The sequence below is a fragment of the Saccostrea echinata genome, unplaced genomic scaffold, assembly GCF_033153115.1.
Source record: "Saccostrea echinata isolate AGI-Se365-2 ecotype Australia unplaced genomic scaffold, CSIRO_AGI_Sech_v1 ptg000044l, whole genome shotgun sequence".
In the NCBI taxonomy this organism is placed as follows: domain Eukaryota; kingdom Metazoa; phylum Mollusca; class Bivalvia; order Ostreida; family Ostreidae; genus Saccostrea; species Saccostrea echinata.
The window spans coordinates 2,878,139-2,895,434 of NW_026889793.1; the positions used below are offsets into that span (position 1 = coordinate 2,878,139).

The 17,296-nt window shown below is 32.9% G+C and overlaps 1 protein-coding gene across 1 annotated transcript; it reads left to right on the forward strand.

The window, feature by feature from the left end:
* The first annotated feature begins 8,595 nt into the window (after nt 1–8,595).
* On the forward strand, nt 8,596–15,820 carry LOC133201530 (zinc finger protein 37 homolog). The gene is made up of 3 exons (XM_061337332.1): nt 8,596–8,655; nt 9,067–9,189; nt 12,675–15,820. Exons 2-3 carry the CDS (start codon nt 9,187–9,189, stop codon nt 15,273–15,275), a joined length of 2,604 nt encoding a protein of 867 aa, XP_061193316.1. The 5' UTR covers nt 8,596–8,655; nt 9,067–9,186; the 3' UTR covers nt 15,276–15,820.
* The last annotated feature ends 1,476 nt before the right edge of the window (nt 15,821–17,296 follow it).

Sequence of the window (17,296 nt, forward strand, 5' to 3'; positions counted from 1 at the left end):
TCTGCCAAAATAATATGTCTAGATGTTTGAAATACATGTATTCATATTTACATGTACTACATTTCTCTGTGTTTTAATCCATCGAAATGTGATATTGATCATGGAGCAGTAGCATACAACCCAAAATTTTATTCTTTATAACCTTTTTGATATCTTTTTTTTTTCAATTTTTGTAACGTTCAGATTCTACCTATTGCTAACATCAAAAACTAGTTATACATGTCATGCATTTATGAATCTAAAGTACATGTAGACGTTTGTTTGTTTGCCTTCATACACATTTGAATGTCTCCTGTACTATTGCATAATTCATATATTATGCTTTCAGTTTCATAGTTGTTTCGTGTTCAGAAAAACAATTTAAATTCAATCCCTGTTATATTCATAAACTCATTATCAATTCCAGTTGAAATTCTTTCATCTTTTTGCACCTATTCACATGCTAGACGTGCAACAACCATTGAAATCCCATCGTACATAGAACACTTTAATGATGCACATATAGGATCGAGTTTTAAGTCGCCTGTTTTATAATTTGCCATATTTTAGTTTGAAATAAAATAAAATACCTATATACAATGAAAGTTATTATTTAAAAAGATCAGTTCAATGTCCTACTGAGAATTAGTCAAGAAAACAGTGCTGACCAATTGCCTGGACCCAAAGAAAGCTTCTGGTGAAATGACATGCTTCTATAAAGGAAGAAATACCCGGTAAGACCCCTTTTTGGCCCCTGGTTTTGGATGTCTCTTAAAACAATACAATATTCATAATTTAAAAAAAAAAAAACTCTACACTGTCATTCCCGTTATAAAAGGGGTATTTAATCTAAGTGATATGATATACAGAGGTCACAGGAAGGTCATATAATTTATCAATTTCCGAATTTTCACATTTCTATTCAAATTTTCACCAAATGTAAATAACATTTGGTTTCAGGGAAAACAGAGCACAAGCTAGTCTGTCTACCAAATTTATATATATTCTATGCACTAGTATCAGATACATCTTTTCTATTGTATGAAAATCTCCGATAGGCAAGCTTTATTTGCTCTCTGTTTACCGAAGTGAAAAGTATTTCAAAGTTGATTAAATTCCGTAAGAAATGAGGAAATTCTGCAAAGTGGCCTACTTTGTCATCCTCTTGTGAAGCTTGTGTACGCATTCAATCAAAATTATTTATTAATGCTGGTTTTAAAACAAGCAATTCATATAAAGTTCTTAGTTGCAAACTTTCAAAATTTTAACTGTGTTTTAATTTTTACATAAAATAAGGTACCAGATTCGGCAGTTACCATATTTTGTCCTGTTTTATTAATGTTACACATTTACCAGTGCATATATATAGGATCTCCCATGATTTGTGGTTGGATATGTTTTTAATCCAACGAGTTGTGTAGGTTTTTTTTATCCCCGAGTCTTGGTGAGGGGATAAAAAACACATGCACAAAGTCACACAAAGAGTTGGATAAAAATCATTTCCAACCACAAATCATGGTAGTTTCTTTTTATCGCATGTTTTATACATTACCTCTATATCTTTTACACTGTTTTCATAAATGAATCCACCTTATTTTTACTTCATCAATTTCACGCAAAACCCATTAATTGTGACGTCACAGCAGTGGGATATGAAAAAAATAGCCTAAGAGTGATATTCACGGGATAAACATGTGATAAAAAGCTCTATCCATCACATCCTGAGTAACTGGTGACTAGAGATATTGCTCTGAAGTATAAACTATGCTCTACATTGTTTGTTGGCTTTAATTGCTTTTGGCGTCTCTGATTTGTCGATGTGAAAGGAGGATCTTTAAAGTCAAATAAAAATCAGTAAACGATGCAACCTCTTTTCATTTTTGGGAGTTGATTTTATCAACTCCTCATAGTCAGCGCGCCAGAGGCGCATCAATACATACAAATGACAAACAGCTACCAAGGGGGTGTCCTCGATTAAATGCAGGATGTTGTGAAAATGGGAGAAAGGTTGAAATTAGAGTTTTGACCTACAAATTGAGCAGGGTGTAAGGATTTAAAAATCCAATGTATAATCTCAGTAAACGGCAGGCCTAAATATTTATGTAAGAAAATAGATTTACAGATATTGCGAATAAGAATATAGTACATATATTCTAATTTTAAGATAGGAAACTCGCTCCTAAAATAGCTTAGATACGTCATTTTCATCAGTTTGTAGGGAAAGGCTGAAGGTATCCTCGTGATTATAACAATGTATAAACACCATGCTTCGAAATATGAGTCCCATAATAACGGGACTAATAATCAGACGTAAGTTTAAATGCATGTCAGTATAAACAGAGAACACACAATTAGATTGATACAGACAACTGATGTAAACCCTATAATGTATATGTTCATATGCGAGCAAGACTGATTATCACAGCGGGCATTATGTGCCTCCAGTATCTATAACATGTGTAAATTTCTAAAGCCACAGACAAGATCTCCAATCTGCAGCAGACGTGACCTACTTGACAAACTTTAATTTAGCAGCCTTTTACTTTTGTGCTTGGAATGATAATTATTGATAGTATACACAGGATTAATTTTTATTAGATGTGTAATTGAGATGGCTTGTTTCGTATTTTTATTTTTGCAGGAATATTAATGCTGTGCATGTAATAGTCTCAACAATTAGTTCACTGTTGATAGAACGGAATTCGGGGTGGATCCAGAATTTTGCTAATTTTGGGCACATTGAGTATTTTTGGAGTGGAGTGGGTTGTTGAAATAGCCAATTTCCTTCTAAAACAAAACCGTGTGATTCGTACACATTTGCGAATAAAGACCAAATATGTTGCTTTGTGGTTTAATATACCTGTAATGAAATATTTCATCTCGCTGCAATCTTAGTTAGATTCCAGCGAAAAGTAAAAATAAAAAAATAAAAATGATACCGTAACATTTAAAAATGAATTATGCCACGCAATAAGGTTTAATTCATAAACAAACAAAATTTATTTATATGTAAATACACTGTTATGTCATATAGTGTATCTAAATACAAATACCTAAGTGTATCATTTCTCATGCTCTTATCTTTTGCTCAAAGTATATTAACTTTATCAAAAAAATAAATTAATTAATTTTCAAAAAAGGAAGAAAAAATTCATAGTTTCAATATATTTAGACATTAAAACTTCTGTTCACTTTTTTAATCATTCAATTAACACTATTTTAATTATTGTATGCATATGAAATTTGGGTTTATTTTAATCCATTTACTAAAAAAAAACAAAATGGCATCCTTGGCGGTACAATAAACAGGATGTTATCCAAATCATTTTGTGATAAACTGAAATTTTGCAAATTAATACTTGGTGTACATATGCAACTAGTTTTGCTGTACTATCTGAATTTGGTAGATTTTTCCTACACTTCGACGTTGTAAGATCAAAGGTAAGCTATTGGTATAGACTTGAAAATCTGGTAAGTCTTTTCCACCTTTACAAGAGTGAAGATGTATATTGTGAATCCAAATCACTATGAAAAAGGTGAAGATAACAGGCAGTGATTGATCTTAAAAATCTATAAAACAATACAAATCTGGAAAGAGGGCATAAATTTGAGAAGAATCTCTATTTCTGGTTTACATGTTGCTCCATTAATTTTCTCATCACCAGTATATAGATGGTATTTGTCGTGATTTAACTTTGGTCAGAGTACATCACATGGTTAAATGTTGTACACATTATTCATGAATTAATGACGTGACCGTTGCCAATGAATATTCGTTATATTTGTGATATTTTTCAAAAAATAATAATAATAAATTATGAATCTTTTTTATAATGAAACATAAGTACACTGTAATTATTTGATCGTATCCCTCATCGTATGACAATGATGGAGTTCAATATTTTCTCAGGTAAAAAAAAAAAAAACAAAAAAAAAAAAAAAAAAACTGCATTTTCCCCACTGGGAGTCTTGTTCAATTTTTCTGAATTCTGTCTAAAACGGGATTTTCAGTTTAAAAGAAAACAACATCTGATTATTTGTATCTTAGAAACTGAAATTGCAAGTTTTACAACTTCACGCAAGATGAGGATGAAATTGGAAAATGACAAATATTTCTAAATTTGCTTGATAAAGACCTTGTAAGCTCTTTCATCACATTTTTTCTACAAGAATATCGTTGTAATGAAGCTTCGCTTTAGATTTTCAAACTCGAAATGAACTTTCAACTTTTCGTCATTTTGTAAACGAAAGATTGCATTCCGATACAGGACACAATAAAAGATAGAATCACATGAGGAAGAAATTATTCCGAATTGATATTTTTTAATCTATACTTTAGTTTTTCTTTTATAATGCATTGAACAAAAATCTGCCAAATTGAAAACAATATGGCGCCAATGCAAATTAGCAAAACGTACACCATTTCTCTATATGTAAATTCAAACGAACACTTAAAAATCATATATTCAAAGGTTATATATATATATATATATATATATATATATATATATATATATATATATATATATATATATATATATATATATATATATATATATATATATAGGAGCGGAATCAACAACTTGAATTAATTCTGACGAAAAAAAAAACTCACTGTGCCACTTTTAAACAAATTTTTGGTAAGGAAAATACCTTAAATTACTGAAAATTTTTGAGCAATGAAGAAGTCTTACACGTTTTTGCATATCATTCAAAAGTTAAGGTCAAATCAAAACAAGTCTTACTTTTTTGACTCCTTAGAATCGTGACTTTTTTTAGTCTTTTGATACTCGCATACCAAATTAAGAAGCAATAATGTTGTAAATAATTTGAAAAGCTGTAAACAAAGTCAAAAACATAAAATTTTATTTGAAATAGTCCTTAAAATCAACTCCCATCAGTACCTTCAGTACTTTGATTTTTCTTTTTGCCGTCTTTAGCAACAACCTTAAATAGCAAACCGATATACAATTATCAGGCTGTATTATTCTTGAGCAGTTTACTCTCCCCAATCAACTTTATCTTACGAAAACTGTGGTTACATATAGTCTATAGGAATTTACGGTTAGAAATAAATGTTAACTTAATTACTGGTATTTATTAATTTATTATTTACAAATATCTATCTAATTTTGTTAAATTATCCAAAAATTTATATGATACGCGAAAAAGTGTGCGTGAGGTAAAAAAAAAAAAAAGAAGAAAAGATTATTATATGCCTGCAATTGTAATATTTCATGTCACCCTTTATTGTTTCTTTTTTTTTTTTTCATTGATTAGATATTATTTAAATCGAACCCAGCAGCCGTTGTGTTTATTTCAACAAATTGTTTTCAAGGCTGTAACATCAATCTATGTAATTTTCAAATTATATTCACTAAACCACTTCCCTAAAAAAAAGATTTCTTGTAATGTAGTAGTCTTCTCATTTTGAGCTGCATTCTGTAGAAACTTTGGGTGACCGCTTCATGTTACAATACTTTACTGATTCAAGGATGTGTTTGTTTGGTACGTGTAAATAATCTACATAAATCTCTCTCTCAAAGGCGGTCCCCAGCAAGTCAAGGGCAGCGTCCTGTTGGTGGTGGGGAGGGGAAAGCCTCTCGGAAATTCGTAGGTTTTAGCAAAATGAAAATTTAATAATTTCTTTAATCATTGTTTATTTTAATCAATTTTGCAATACAAACAGTGTTAATACTGAGTTGTAGTAAATATATACACGTGTATCACTAACATGAGGAATACAAGTATATATGTCTAGTTCTTTTTTTCTGTTTGCATGTCGACATGCCACGTTGACTAATCAAATGAAAGGTGGTATAGTTATTAAAAAGTTAGATAGAGAAACATAAGCAGCATTACTAATTAAGGAATGAAGCTTATTTTAACCTATGTTATACGATATAACATAACTTGGGGCAGTTTACGCTTTATAAACCGCGAAACGGTTTATAAAAAAAGCGTAAACTGCCCCAAGTTATGTTATATCGTAAAACATAGGTTAAAATAAGCTTCATTCCTTATAATTTAATTTCAGTGTAGATAATAAGACAATTTTTCCTCCAATAATGGCTTCAAATTGAGCGTATTTTAAAAGTAACGTCAAGCGGAGTAATACGTTTTTGACGTAACTCATTGTGACTAGGCAACTTATGTTATACGATATAAACGGAATCTTTTATCCAATCAAATGACGTGTTACAACTAAAATTAAATTATATAATACTGTCAATTAAACAAAGAAAATAGAAGGGAAACACTTGAAAGAACAAAGGTGTGTAGTTCTAAACAGTTCAGGCCTAAATGCCCATACCATGAATAGAACAACGTACGGAATATGGAGTTTCGACGACGTAATAGACTGTATATCCAAGCTCTAACCCTAATATCACTTAAATTTTAGGGCTACAAGTATGCTAATAGAATTATACACAAAGTAATATTTTTTAACTTATTGCATATTTCAGAATTATCAAAAACTGAACATTCAGGTTCTTCTTAATTTTGACACGTTTGATAAACATAAAAATATGCATGACAAAATTTTGTCTGATATAATAATTCATGTTTTGAAATACTATACATGACTATTTGTACCCCTATCCCTTCATAATCATGAACGGTATAACGTGTTTCAAGGTTTACCAGTTTAATAGAAGCACCACCCCAACCCCCTACCCCGATCCACCAACGCACCGCAATTCAAACCTTTAAAAACTCGGTGCATGGTCTTGGCTATTTTTAGACATTTAAACATCATAGAAAGATGAGAGTTCTGTACTAAAACATAGGACATTGCATCGACTGATTAAATAGTATCATAAGTTGGGATTTGGGGTTATTTCTTGACTCAGTTATATACTTTGTGACTAGAAAAGAAATCAAATTATTTTTTTCTCGGGGAAAGGGGGGGGGGGTGTCATAATCTGTTGAGTAATTTGATAACCCAGCCTATACTCATCTGCACACTTGTACAACAAATATTAGCATATTGCCGCTATCCCACCCTCATCTTCGCTAGCCAAGGGTTTCCGATCCGAAATCCAACTGATGAGACGGTCAGTTTCCGGAAAATACAACGAAGAACTAATGTTTAGAATAAATACAATGACGCAGATATTTAAAGTGAAAGGAGTGCGGGACGGTTCGCCCCAAAAGACCATTCGCGCTGAGACGTTTCGCCCCTAGAAGATCAATTAATTGATTATGCGGTAATTATCAATTGTTAACAGCAATTATTAACTTCTTAATAACTTTTTTACTGTGTTATATTAATCCAGTCCATTGGTTCAATCAATATACTAAAGACGTGACACTCTGAAGACCTGATTGAGATAATTTTGCCTCTAAAATTAAAAAAAAAAAAGAAATTGTCAGACCTGATTTTTTTTTTTATGAACTCCTGTTGAGAAGTATATTTTTGATAAGTACTTATATAGCATTACTCAAAATCATAAAGAAAATTGGAGTCAGTGTGCATCCTATAGAGCAACGGTAAAATGAACTTGACACCCGTCTCATAATTTTAATTCTCCTCTTTATCTTAACATGGAGAGTCTCCAAATTATAGTTATTATATAACACCTTAATTACAAAACTGAATCAGAGAATTATGATTGCTGAATAAACATAATTATATCTGCACATGGATAATTATACATTTAATTATGGTATAAGCCTATTTCAACAATTTAAACATGAAAACTTTTTTAGTAACTTTAGAACATTTTTTTAATAAAATCAATATTAACCTTATGTATAAATATTTATCTTAAAACATCGTAATATATCGTTATCTATATAGACACTGTAGATTAAATTCGGCGCGAAACGTCTCGGCGCGAAAGGTCTTTGGGGGCGAATGGTCTCGGCGCGAACCGTCAATAGGGGCAAAATGTCCCGTTACCAGTGAAAGTAGTCCTTTAAATAAAACAAACTCAAAGATTTTAGTGAGGCATTTGACATACTTGCCTTGAAATGGTTATTACGGCCTAGTCTCTCTCTCACTCACTCTCTCTCTCTCTCTCTCTCTCTTACCGTTTTAGAGCTTTTGTACGAATTTCAAAATGGGATTTAAGCAATACATACGTGCATTAAAAGTACATGTACATAGTCAGATTCGGTAGTACTAGTAGACTTATCCCATAAGGGAGATAAGACAGAGGCAGAGGTTTCAGTTATTCCTATACATATACATGATATATACGAATTTAAAATCTCCGAAATGTTTGTCCGAGTATATTATTGTTTCCCACATCTGTAGCCCCCCCCCCCCCAAAAAAAAACAAACAAACAAACAAACAAACAAAACAAAACAAAACAAAACAAAAATAAATAAAGTAAAATGATTAAAAATAATGACGAAATTTAAAACTGAAAAAAATGCAAAGGCCTTGTCATCTTATAATATTCTATTTTACTCCAACCATAGTAATTACAAAAGGTTAAAGCCCTTTTTTATATTTCCATAGGAATGTTAAACTAAATGTTTATTTTATTAGTGAGAGTGTCGTCGCTGCTTTATAACAATAAATAATTTTTATATGGCGCGGATGTCACACTTACGGGACCCTCTTTTACCCTGTCCCTCTCTGCCTCGATAAACATCCGGAAGTAAATAATGGAAAATTAGAATAGAAGAAAAGCGTGTTCTTCCCAGTCCCTCTTGATTTGAATGTAAGCAAATCGTATGTATTTGTTCATATTTATTCCTCATGATGATGCATTAGAGTTGCAATCGTTGAACAACTGCTTAATTGCTTTTGTAGCAGCATGCTTATTCGAATTTTCTCAGGTTTTTTTAAAGGTATTTTAGCCCTTGTTTACAGAGGCATCTTGTCCGCTCTTTTCTCTGTTATACATACAATGATTATATGTGTAATGAAGATCAAACTACCACTTTGAAAATATGCCACTTTGGGTGGTTTTGAAAATATTATTGCTGTATAAGTTCATTAACCGCTGTTAACTAGCATCTAGGTGAAGCAAAATAATATTCGCAGATGCTCTCATTTTTTTTTATATACAAACTCAAAGATGAGGCTTATTAGGGAATCAAATGTATTATCGAATTTTACATTTTTACAGTATTTGTTTAGACTCCATCAAGGTCCTTGTTGGTTTGGCCATTAAATGACGGTCTTGAAGACTCAACATTGAAAAGAGTAGTAACATCCGAAGTACATGTAGCCGAATATATGATACAGAATGGTAATTTTTAATTTCTTTTTCCTTTTAATATTATTTCATTTTGTATAATAAAAAAAATCTTATCTTGATAGTTATGTGATTTGCTTTTAATTTCAAGTAATTGTGAAACATGTGATAAGTCCTTTAATGTAATAGGCAAGTATAGTTATTAATAAACACTCTGATAGTGAACACATAGGGGTTTGTTTCATACAGTATGCTAGTTTTCTACTATATACAATAACACTAACAATTAATGTTATTGTATAGTAGAAAACTAGCGTACTGTATAACAAACGCCTGTGAGTGAACACTTAAATAATTAATTGATGCTTACAACTAAGTGATTTTCATTCCCCATGACTTTAAAATATATCCTGAACTTGATGGATATAACACATTATGTTTATAACGAAGCAAAATCATCTGTCCCTTGGCACTTCGTTGTAAACATGTTTTACTGTTACAGAAATTTTATCTTGAGACTCTAGATCCATGGACCATAAATTGATCAATTTTAGAGAAATTCCTTCAGTCTACATAATTGTTTAGCTCACCCGAGGAAAAAATCTATTGTGAACCTCTTTGATCAACATTTTATTATTCATCTTCCACTCCTTATTCATCTGTTGTCTGTTAACTCTTTACATTTTAAACTTCTTAAGAACCAATAGACTAATTACAAACTTAGCAAAAAGCATCCTTAGATAAGGACTATTCAAGTTCTTTTTCTTTTCAAATGAAGAGCCAAGTTTAATGCCAGGACAGGGATTGACATTAACGGTTGTCCGATTGCCCGGGACAAGTAAATTCTCAGTTCGGGCAAGTGAAATTGTCGACATACTTGTCCGATCGGGCAAGTGAATTTTTCTCATACAAATGTACATATTTATTTAGTTTACATTAATTTATAAATAAAACAATAAATTGAACACTTGATTTCCCCCACGCACCTGACTGACAATGTTTTGCATTCGAAATTCCTTGGTAGCGTTTCTGGATTATACCGTTCATATAAAAATCGAATTTGTTGTTTTCTTTCGTAGGAAATACACTCTACGTCTAACAAAATTTTGTTAACTTCTTATTATGAAATTAGATTATTCACGCACAGAATATAAGTACAGTGTTACACGTTGTATCCTGATCAAGGTAAGATGTATGTTACGTAGCAACTATCTTCCTTAAGCGTTGCTTCACAGTTATCGCTAAAAATCACGAATCACAAAATGATCCTACCGCAATTAATTTTCAAAAATATGATTTTTTTTAAAAAGGAAACGGAGGGTTATTGCTGCATGGCAGTGTATGTTAACAGGTTAAATTTACAATTACAGCGGTATACATTTATGTACAAATGCAGGATCGAAATTGTTTCAGGTACCCGGTAGCTCAACTTGCCAAATTGACAGTAGTGTATTTCGTCACATTTTTTCTTTTCATAACGTTTGCAGTAATTAATAATTTCGTCTTAAGTTCCATCTTAATTTTGGGCAACCAAGTTTTGCATTCGGACAAGTCAAAGTTTGAGATCACTTGCCCGAAGGGCAAGTGAATCTGAAAGTTAATGTCTATCCCTGCAGGAGATATAAATCAGAGGGAGGAAAAATATGATGGATCATTTATAGAAAATACAGCTCGGCAGTGTGTGCTCTTAAAGCAACACGAACTTGAAGAGAAAATTCAGATGCAGATTGATCAAAACAATTTTTTGACAGTACCCTCTAGACCCATAATGCAATGTAAATGCATCTAGCTGCTAAGTTAGCAATGCTATTCATATGTTCTTGCAGTAACTACCTAAGTCCACCAAAATTAATTTCACTTTGATTCAATGTATATACCACTGTCCAGATAGATAGTAGATTAAACAAATAATACATGTACAGGATTGGAAATTTCTTGAATATCTTATTTCTTTATTTTCAGTTCAACAAGAACATTATTATAATAGTCATCTTGTCAATGATATCCAAGCATTTACTAAGTAGGCAGTGTACATTCAATTTTGTTGAACAGTGTTGTAGTTTATAGTTGAAACCTTAGGGGCCATGTGGGCACCCTACTTTTTAAAGTTTATAGGCCCACAGTGGGATCCATGAACCCACATTATATATAAATTAGAAAATAACAACAATAAACATAAAATGTTCCTTAATTTTTTTTTAAATGAATTTTCTTTGGTTCAACAATTATGTTCGTAGTGTTCATGTTTCAACAGGTTTTTTTTCTAAAAATTTTGATCAAATAATATAATGTTTGTTACATTTTGTTGTGTTTAATGGCTGGGGGGGGGGGGGGGGGGGGGGGGGTCAAAATTATATGACTTACAATGTGAGATGAAGTTTGATTCCCATCTACTATTGTGAATTCGACATGATAAAATTACCATTCCCGTTGAAGTATCTGATAATCTTAGCTGATTCTTAAAACAAAAAAATATTTAAGAACAAGCTCTAGAGTCGCGAAGTAAGGAGTTGATCCTTACGTCGCGGGTTCAAATCCCACTGTGGGACGTGGAGACCGGTTCTTCGGATGAGACTATAAAATGAGGTCCCGTGTCGCAGTAGGTGCTGGCACGAAAAAGATCCCTCACTGCTCAATGGCCGTAAGTGCCAAGTATAGGACAAAATTTGCAGCTCTCCACCGGCAAGTGGTGGCGTCTTCATATGAGTGAAAAATTCTCAAGAGGGATGTTAAACAACATTCAACCAATCAATCAATCAAAAGTAGTTTGTTTTCTAACCACTTCGATGAAATCTGGTCTATGTCACACGCGCATTAGAATTAACTGCTTTGCATGCAACACAAATAATTTAGTTTAGTACACTGAAAGTACATACAAAATAAAACTGAAATGTAATTATGTTCCAGAAAAAAAGTTTCCCATGTAAGTGACTCTGAGGTTTATAATATCTAATCGCTTACAGCAAATTTTACTTGCAATAATTAGTGAGTGGTTATCCACAGCCCTGTTAATCACATAACCCTTGGTTTTAAGGTCAGGTAAATATTGAAAATGAAATTTTTAAATACACTGTAAGTAAACAGCTGTGTAGGAAATATCAATTCTTAAGGGCAACCCTGCAAGTTACTTTTCTTTTCACGATGCATTACTAATAAATCCTGCATTCATGTCCTATTGACATATTTTAATTTTACCAGGAAATCTACATCCCCCCCCCCCCCCAAATGTTAAAAGTTCAAAATGATATATTAGTACCCTTGTTCAAATTATTAGGAATACCAGGGAATACATAATGAAGAAGGTGTACAAAGAAGTTGCCTCAAGAAAAGCAGGTCCACAAACAGATGTTTGTTTTTAAAAAAATGTTGCCTTGCTGTTCATGAAAAAACTTTTTCTTTCAAATTGAATCAAGTGAATATTTGCATGTGGTGCATGTTCAGAATTTGATTTAAAAATGACACTTCTATGTTTAAAAACAATTAGTAAATAATAGTCTTAATAAGTATGCACTGATTTTAAATACATTGTATTTTTTCAGATGGAGCAAATTCATTTTGTTGAGTTTTTGGATAAAGAGTGGGATCCACAGTCCAGAGGTTTTACTTACACTCGTAACTCTCGCAGTCAAAAATCTCCAGCTTCAAGCCACAGCACCTCTATCATCAACACAAACAAGGAGTTACACCCTCAAATGCCTAACATGAATAAATCGCCAGTCACACTGTACAAATGTAGAGTCTGTAGGAGAGCATACATGAAACAGGTAAACCTGGAGAAGCATGAAAGAACCCATGAAGAACTGGTTGGTGAAATGAAAAATAACGAAGGACCTTCACCAAGGCTCAAATCAAAGCCAGGATCGAGTCATGGAGATGATGTTCAGGAAGACATAGAAGGGGATGCAAAAGGTTCAACCAGATACAGATCAGAAAATAAAGCAACTCTTAGAAATCAAGATGAGGATTTGAATGGTGAGACAACTTCTACAGTAGAATCCAGATCACTGCCAAAATCAAGTGATGGAGATGAGGTTCAAGATGATACAACAACTTCCAGAAAGTCCAACTCATCACCAATATCCTGTGATACAGAACAAGTCCAAGAAGTTTTTACCAAGATTACAGGTACATCACAATCAAAAGATAAACCAGAATTGTGTCAAGAGGTTCAAGTTAAAGCAATAAATAGTAACACAACATCCACAAAGGCATCCAAATTAAAACCAAAATTAAAACACAGAAATCAAGTTGAAAAAAAGAGAAATAAAGATATGTCTACATCTAAATCAATGTCGAGCACAACTCAAAACTCAAAATCAAACACTAGAAAAAGATCTCAACCTACCACCAATCTGGAGAGCATGACTGACAACCAGGCAGGACTTGATTATTTGAATCCTGAAATTGAAAAGAAAGTTCGATCTGCTGTAATAGATAATTGCAGGTTTGATCAAGATACAGAGATTTTTGATTCCATCGAGTCTAATACGGCAGTAATGGAATGGTGTTCAGCTGAAACAAACTCTGGCATGTTTGACATTACTCAGCAAAATTTCAAAGCATTCTTAAAACCTGCACGAGCAAATGTAAAGATGGAACATGAACAGCTGGATGACGTACAGAGTCAGGTGAACAACATCTTAAACTTCTTAAATAGTGAGGAAGAGGTCGATAATGAAACAAGTGAAGAGTATGAACTAGAGGCTGTAATACCTGAAACAGAATTGGATGTAAATCAACAGAAAAACAGCTCCCCGGCAGTGCAGATGGGTTCTGACAGAGATGAGGAATCAGAGGAATTTGAAGAGATGGAAGATTTTTCTGAAGAGAAGGAAGATGTTTCTGAAGAAAAAGAAGATGCAGTTGAAAAAAAGGAAGATGGTCCTGTAGAAAAGGTAAATTCTGATGAAGAAAAGGAAGATGTTCCTGTAGAAAAGGTAAATTCAGATGAAAAAAAGGAAGATATTTCTGAAGAGAAGGAAGATGTTTCCGAAGAGAAAGGAGATACAGGTGAAGAAAAAGATGATACAGATGAAGAAAAGAAGGGGGTTGCTAAGGCTTCTGGAAGAGGCATTTTAAAAGTAAAAATAACAAAAACATCTAAAGAAATCATTTCAAAGAAGAAAAAGCTGGAAGATTTTGAAAGCATTATATCAAAGAAGAGAGTGCCAGTGATAAAGCTGTTAAGAATTCCCAAGGAGAAGATGCTAGAGGATTATAAAAGTAGTATTTCAAAGGAGAGCACACCAATGGAGGAGCATTCAAGGAAGGCAAATTCAAAGACTGATTTCATTGAGAAAGATGGTGATTTAAAAAACTGTTCCTTAGAGGATTTAAGTGATAATGATGGATCTGATTACATAGAATCAGACAATGAAGATGTGAAAGTTGAGAGTTCTGAGACCGAAAATAAAAATGTCACTGAGCATAAAGCATTTTATTGTTTTCTCTGTGGTGAAAAGTTTTTGAGTAAAGGTAAAATGGAATATCACAGACGAAAGCACAACTTCCCACTATGGCCACTGAGTGTAGGAAAAGGTGCAAATTGTGACGAGTGTGGCAAAATGATCAAGTCTAGATCTGCCCTTCTTTCTCATAAGAGAACACACTTGCCTAAAATGGTGAAAAAGGTGAAATGCAACATATGCAAAAAGGCTTTCTCTGAAGCTCTCCATTTACGCCAGCATGTATGTTCAAAGGAACGAAAAGTCAAACACATTTGTGAGATATGTGGATCCACATTCAACAGAAGGGGTTGCTTGAATGAACATATGCTAAAGGAACATGACGATAAAACATATGATTGCGAACAATGCGGAAAATCTTTTAAACATCCATCTAATTTGCGAAAACATGTTAAGATTCACTCAAAAGAAAAGTCCTTTATCTGTGACCTCTGCGGGCAGGGATTTACATTCTCTGGGACACTGCACCGTCACATGAAGGTACATTTGGATAGTAAACCCTTCAAATGCATCACATGTGGAAAGTTCTTCCGCACAAATTACAACTTAAACAGTCATATGCTCACTCATACAAAAGAGAGGCCATTCAGATGTGACTTGTGCCCTGAAGCCTATAATCATAAGATCTCCCTCCAGCTACATGTGAGAAAGTGCCATCACTATGACCTAGTTTAATATGTGACGTACATTTTTTAAAAAAAATTCTTGTACATTTGTTCTTTTTCAATTTATTGTCTTTTTACCCTTGTGTATTCTTTACAAATAGGTCAAAAAAGATAAATAGATCGAGGCTTTAAAGTTAAGAGAAATATTAGGCTAAGTGTTTTGTCTCACAGCATGATTTGTTGAAATAAAGGGGAGATAATAAATAAATAGTTGTGTAAGAAAATTGGATGGGATCATTTAAAACTCTGTAGGAATCTTCCTACTGTGTTGTGGCAAATGACTTTTGTGTAAATCATTGTTCTCTTGAGAGCATTGCAAGAAAACAATGGAGAGGAGATAAAATTTTACTTGCAGAGATTTTAGAAAATTTAAATGAATTGAGGGCTATATATTTTCAAATACACAAGTATCTTTTGGATATAGAGGCAGTTACCCTAGGCCTTGGGAGAGGATGGAGGTACATACAATGCTATTAATATTTGAATACATGTATATTGTATTTGTGTGTGTGTGTGTTCCATACATCATTGTGAATAAAATTTTATTTTCATCATATTCTTGTTTGTTTGGTTGGTTTTTTTTGTTTTGTTTTTTTAGGGGGGGGGGGGGTAATAGACTTATAGTAAATCATCTGTTTGTATCCATCAACTGTAAATATGTTCATACACCCATGTTTTAACGTGTTTATGTGCAGCAATCCATCAAATGGACTTTGTTTCAGGATATATATATATATATATATATATATATATATATATATATATATATATATATATAATTTACTATCTAATAAGGTTAGGCCAAATAAACGAGATGTGAGTGTGAAACATTGATGCTCCCATATGCATTTGACAGCTTATTACAAAGGTCAAGCTTTCTCAAATACAAGTCAAAGTAAAGGAATTAAAAATGTTGCACCCAAAGAAAGCTCTTGTCACAAGGAATACACCTTTGAAATACGAAAGCATTAGAACCAATTGTTCAAAAGTAATGACCAAGGTTTTTTTTTTTTTTTTTTCAAATGTAGGTCAAACTCCGAGGTCAAGGTCTAAGAATAAAAATTAATGGTACCTATTGAAGAGGCTTGTCACAAGAAATGCACATCTTTAATATGAAAGCCCCAGCTCCAACCATTTAAAACGCATGTCCAAGGTACTTTCTTTTTCAAAAGTAGGCCAAACTCCAAAATCAAGGTCAAAGGGTCATAATTATTGGTACCCTTTGAAAGTCTTGTCACAAGGAATACAACTGTAAAATATGAAAGCCTTAGTACCAACTTTCAAAAGTTAGGCCAAGGTAAGTTTTTCAATATTATATCGATCTCCAAGGTCAACATTTTTTGGTACCCGAGGAAAGATCTTGTCACAAGAAATACACTTGTGTAATAATATGAAAGCCCTAATTCCAATCATTCAAAACTTACGCAATTATTCGATATGCTTTTTATGCCCCAGCCATAAAATGGCCGGGGCATATAGTGTTACCTTGTTCCGTCATGATTGACTTTCATTATCTCGGCAACAGTTGCACACATTCAACTCGCATTTGACATACGGATACGTCATAGGAATGCGCAGTTCAAGTTCTAATTTGGTCATGGTCCGATGATTTTTGACAGAGTTATCCCTCTTGAACTTAGAAAAAAAAACAAGAAATTTTCATTTTCCGCTCTCTTACTTTTATATGTATAAGGTTGGATTTGCATGTGCAGGTATTTTACCAATAAATACAAGTCAAGTTTGAATTTAGTCGTGGTTCAATGATTTTTGACAGAGTTATCCCACTTGAAGGTAGAAAAAAAAACAAGATATGTTTGTGAAACAATGATGCCCCCGTATGGCAACTTATAGCGAAGGTTAAACTTTCTCAAATGCAAATCAAATATGTTGTTGCCCAAAGTAAGGTCTTGTCCCGAGGAATCTACCTGTGAATTATGAAATTCCTAGCAGCAACCATTGAAAAGATAAGGAAAACGTTGGAGTTTTTCGAAAGTAAGTCAAACATCAAGATCAAAATTAATGGTGCGCAAG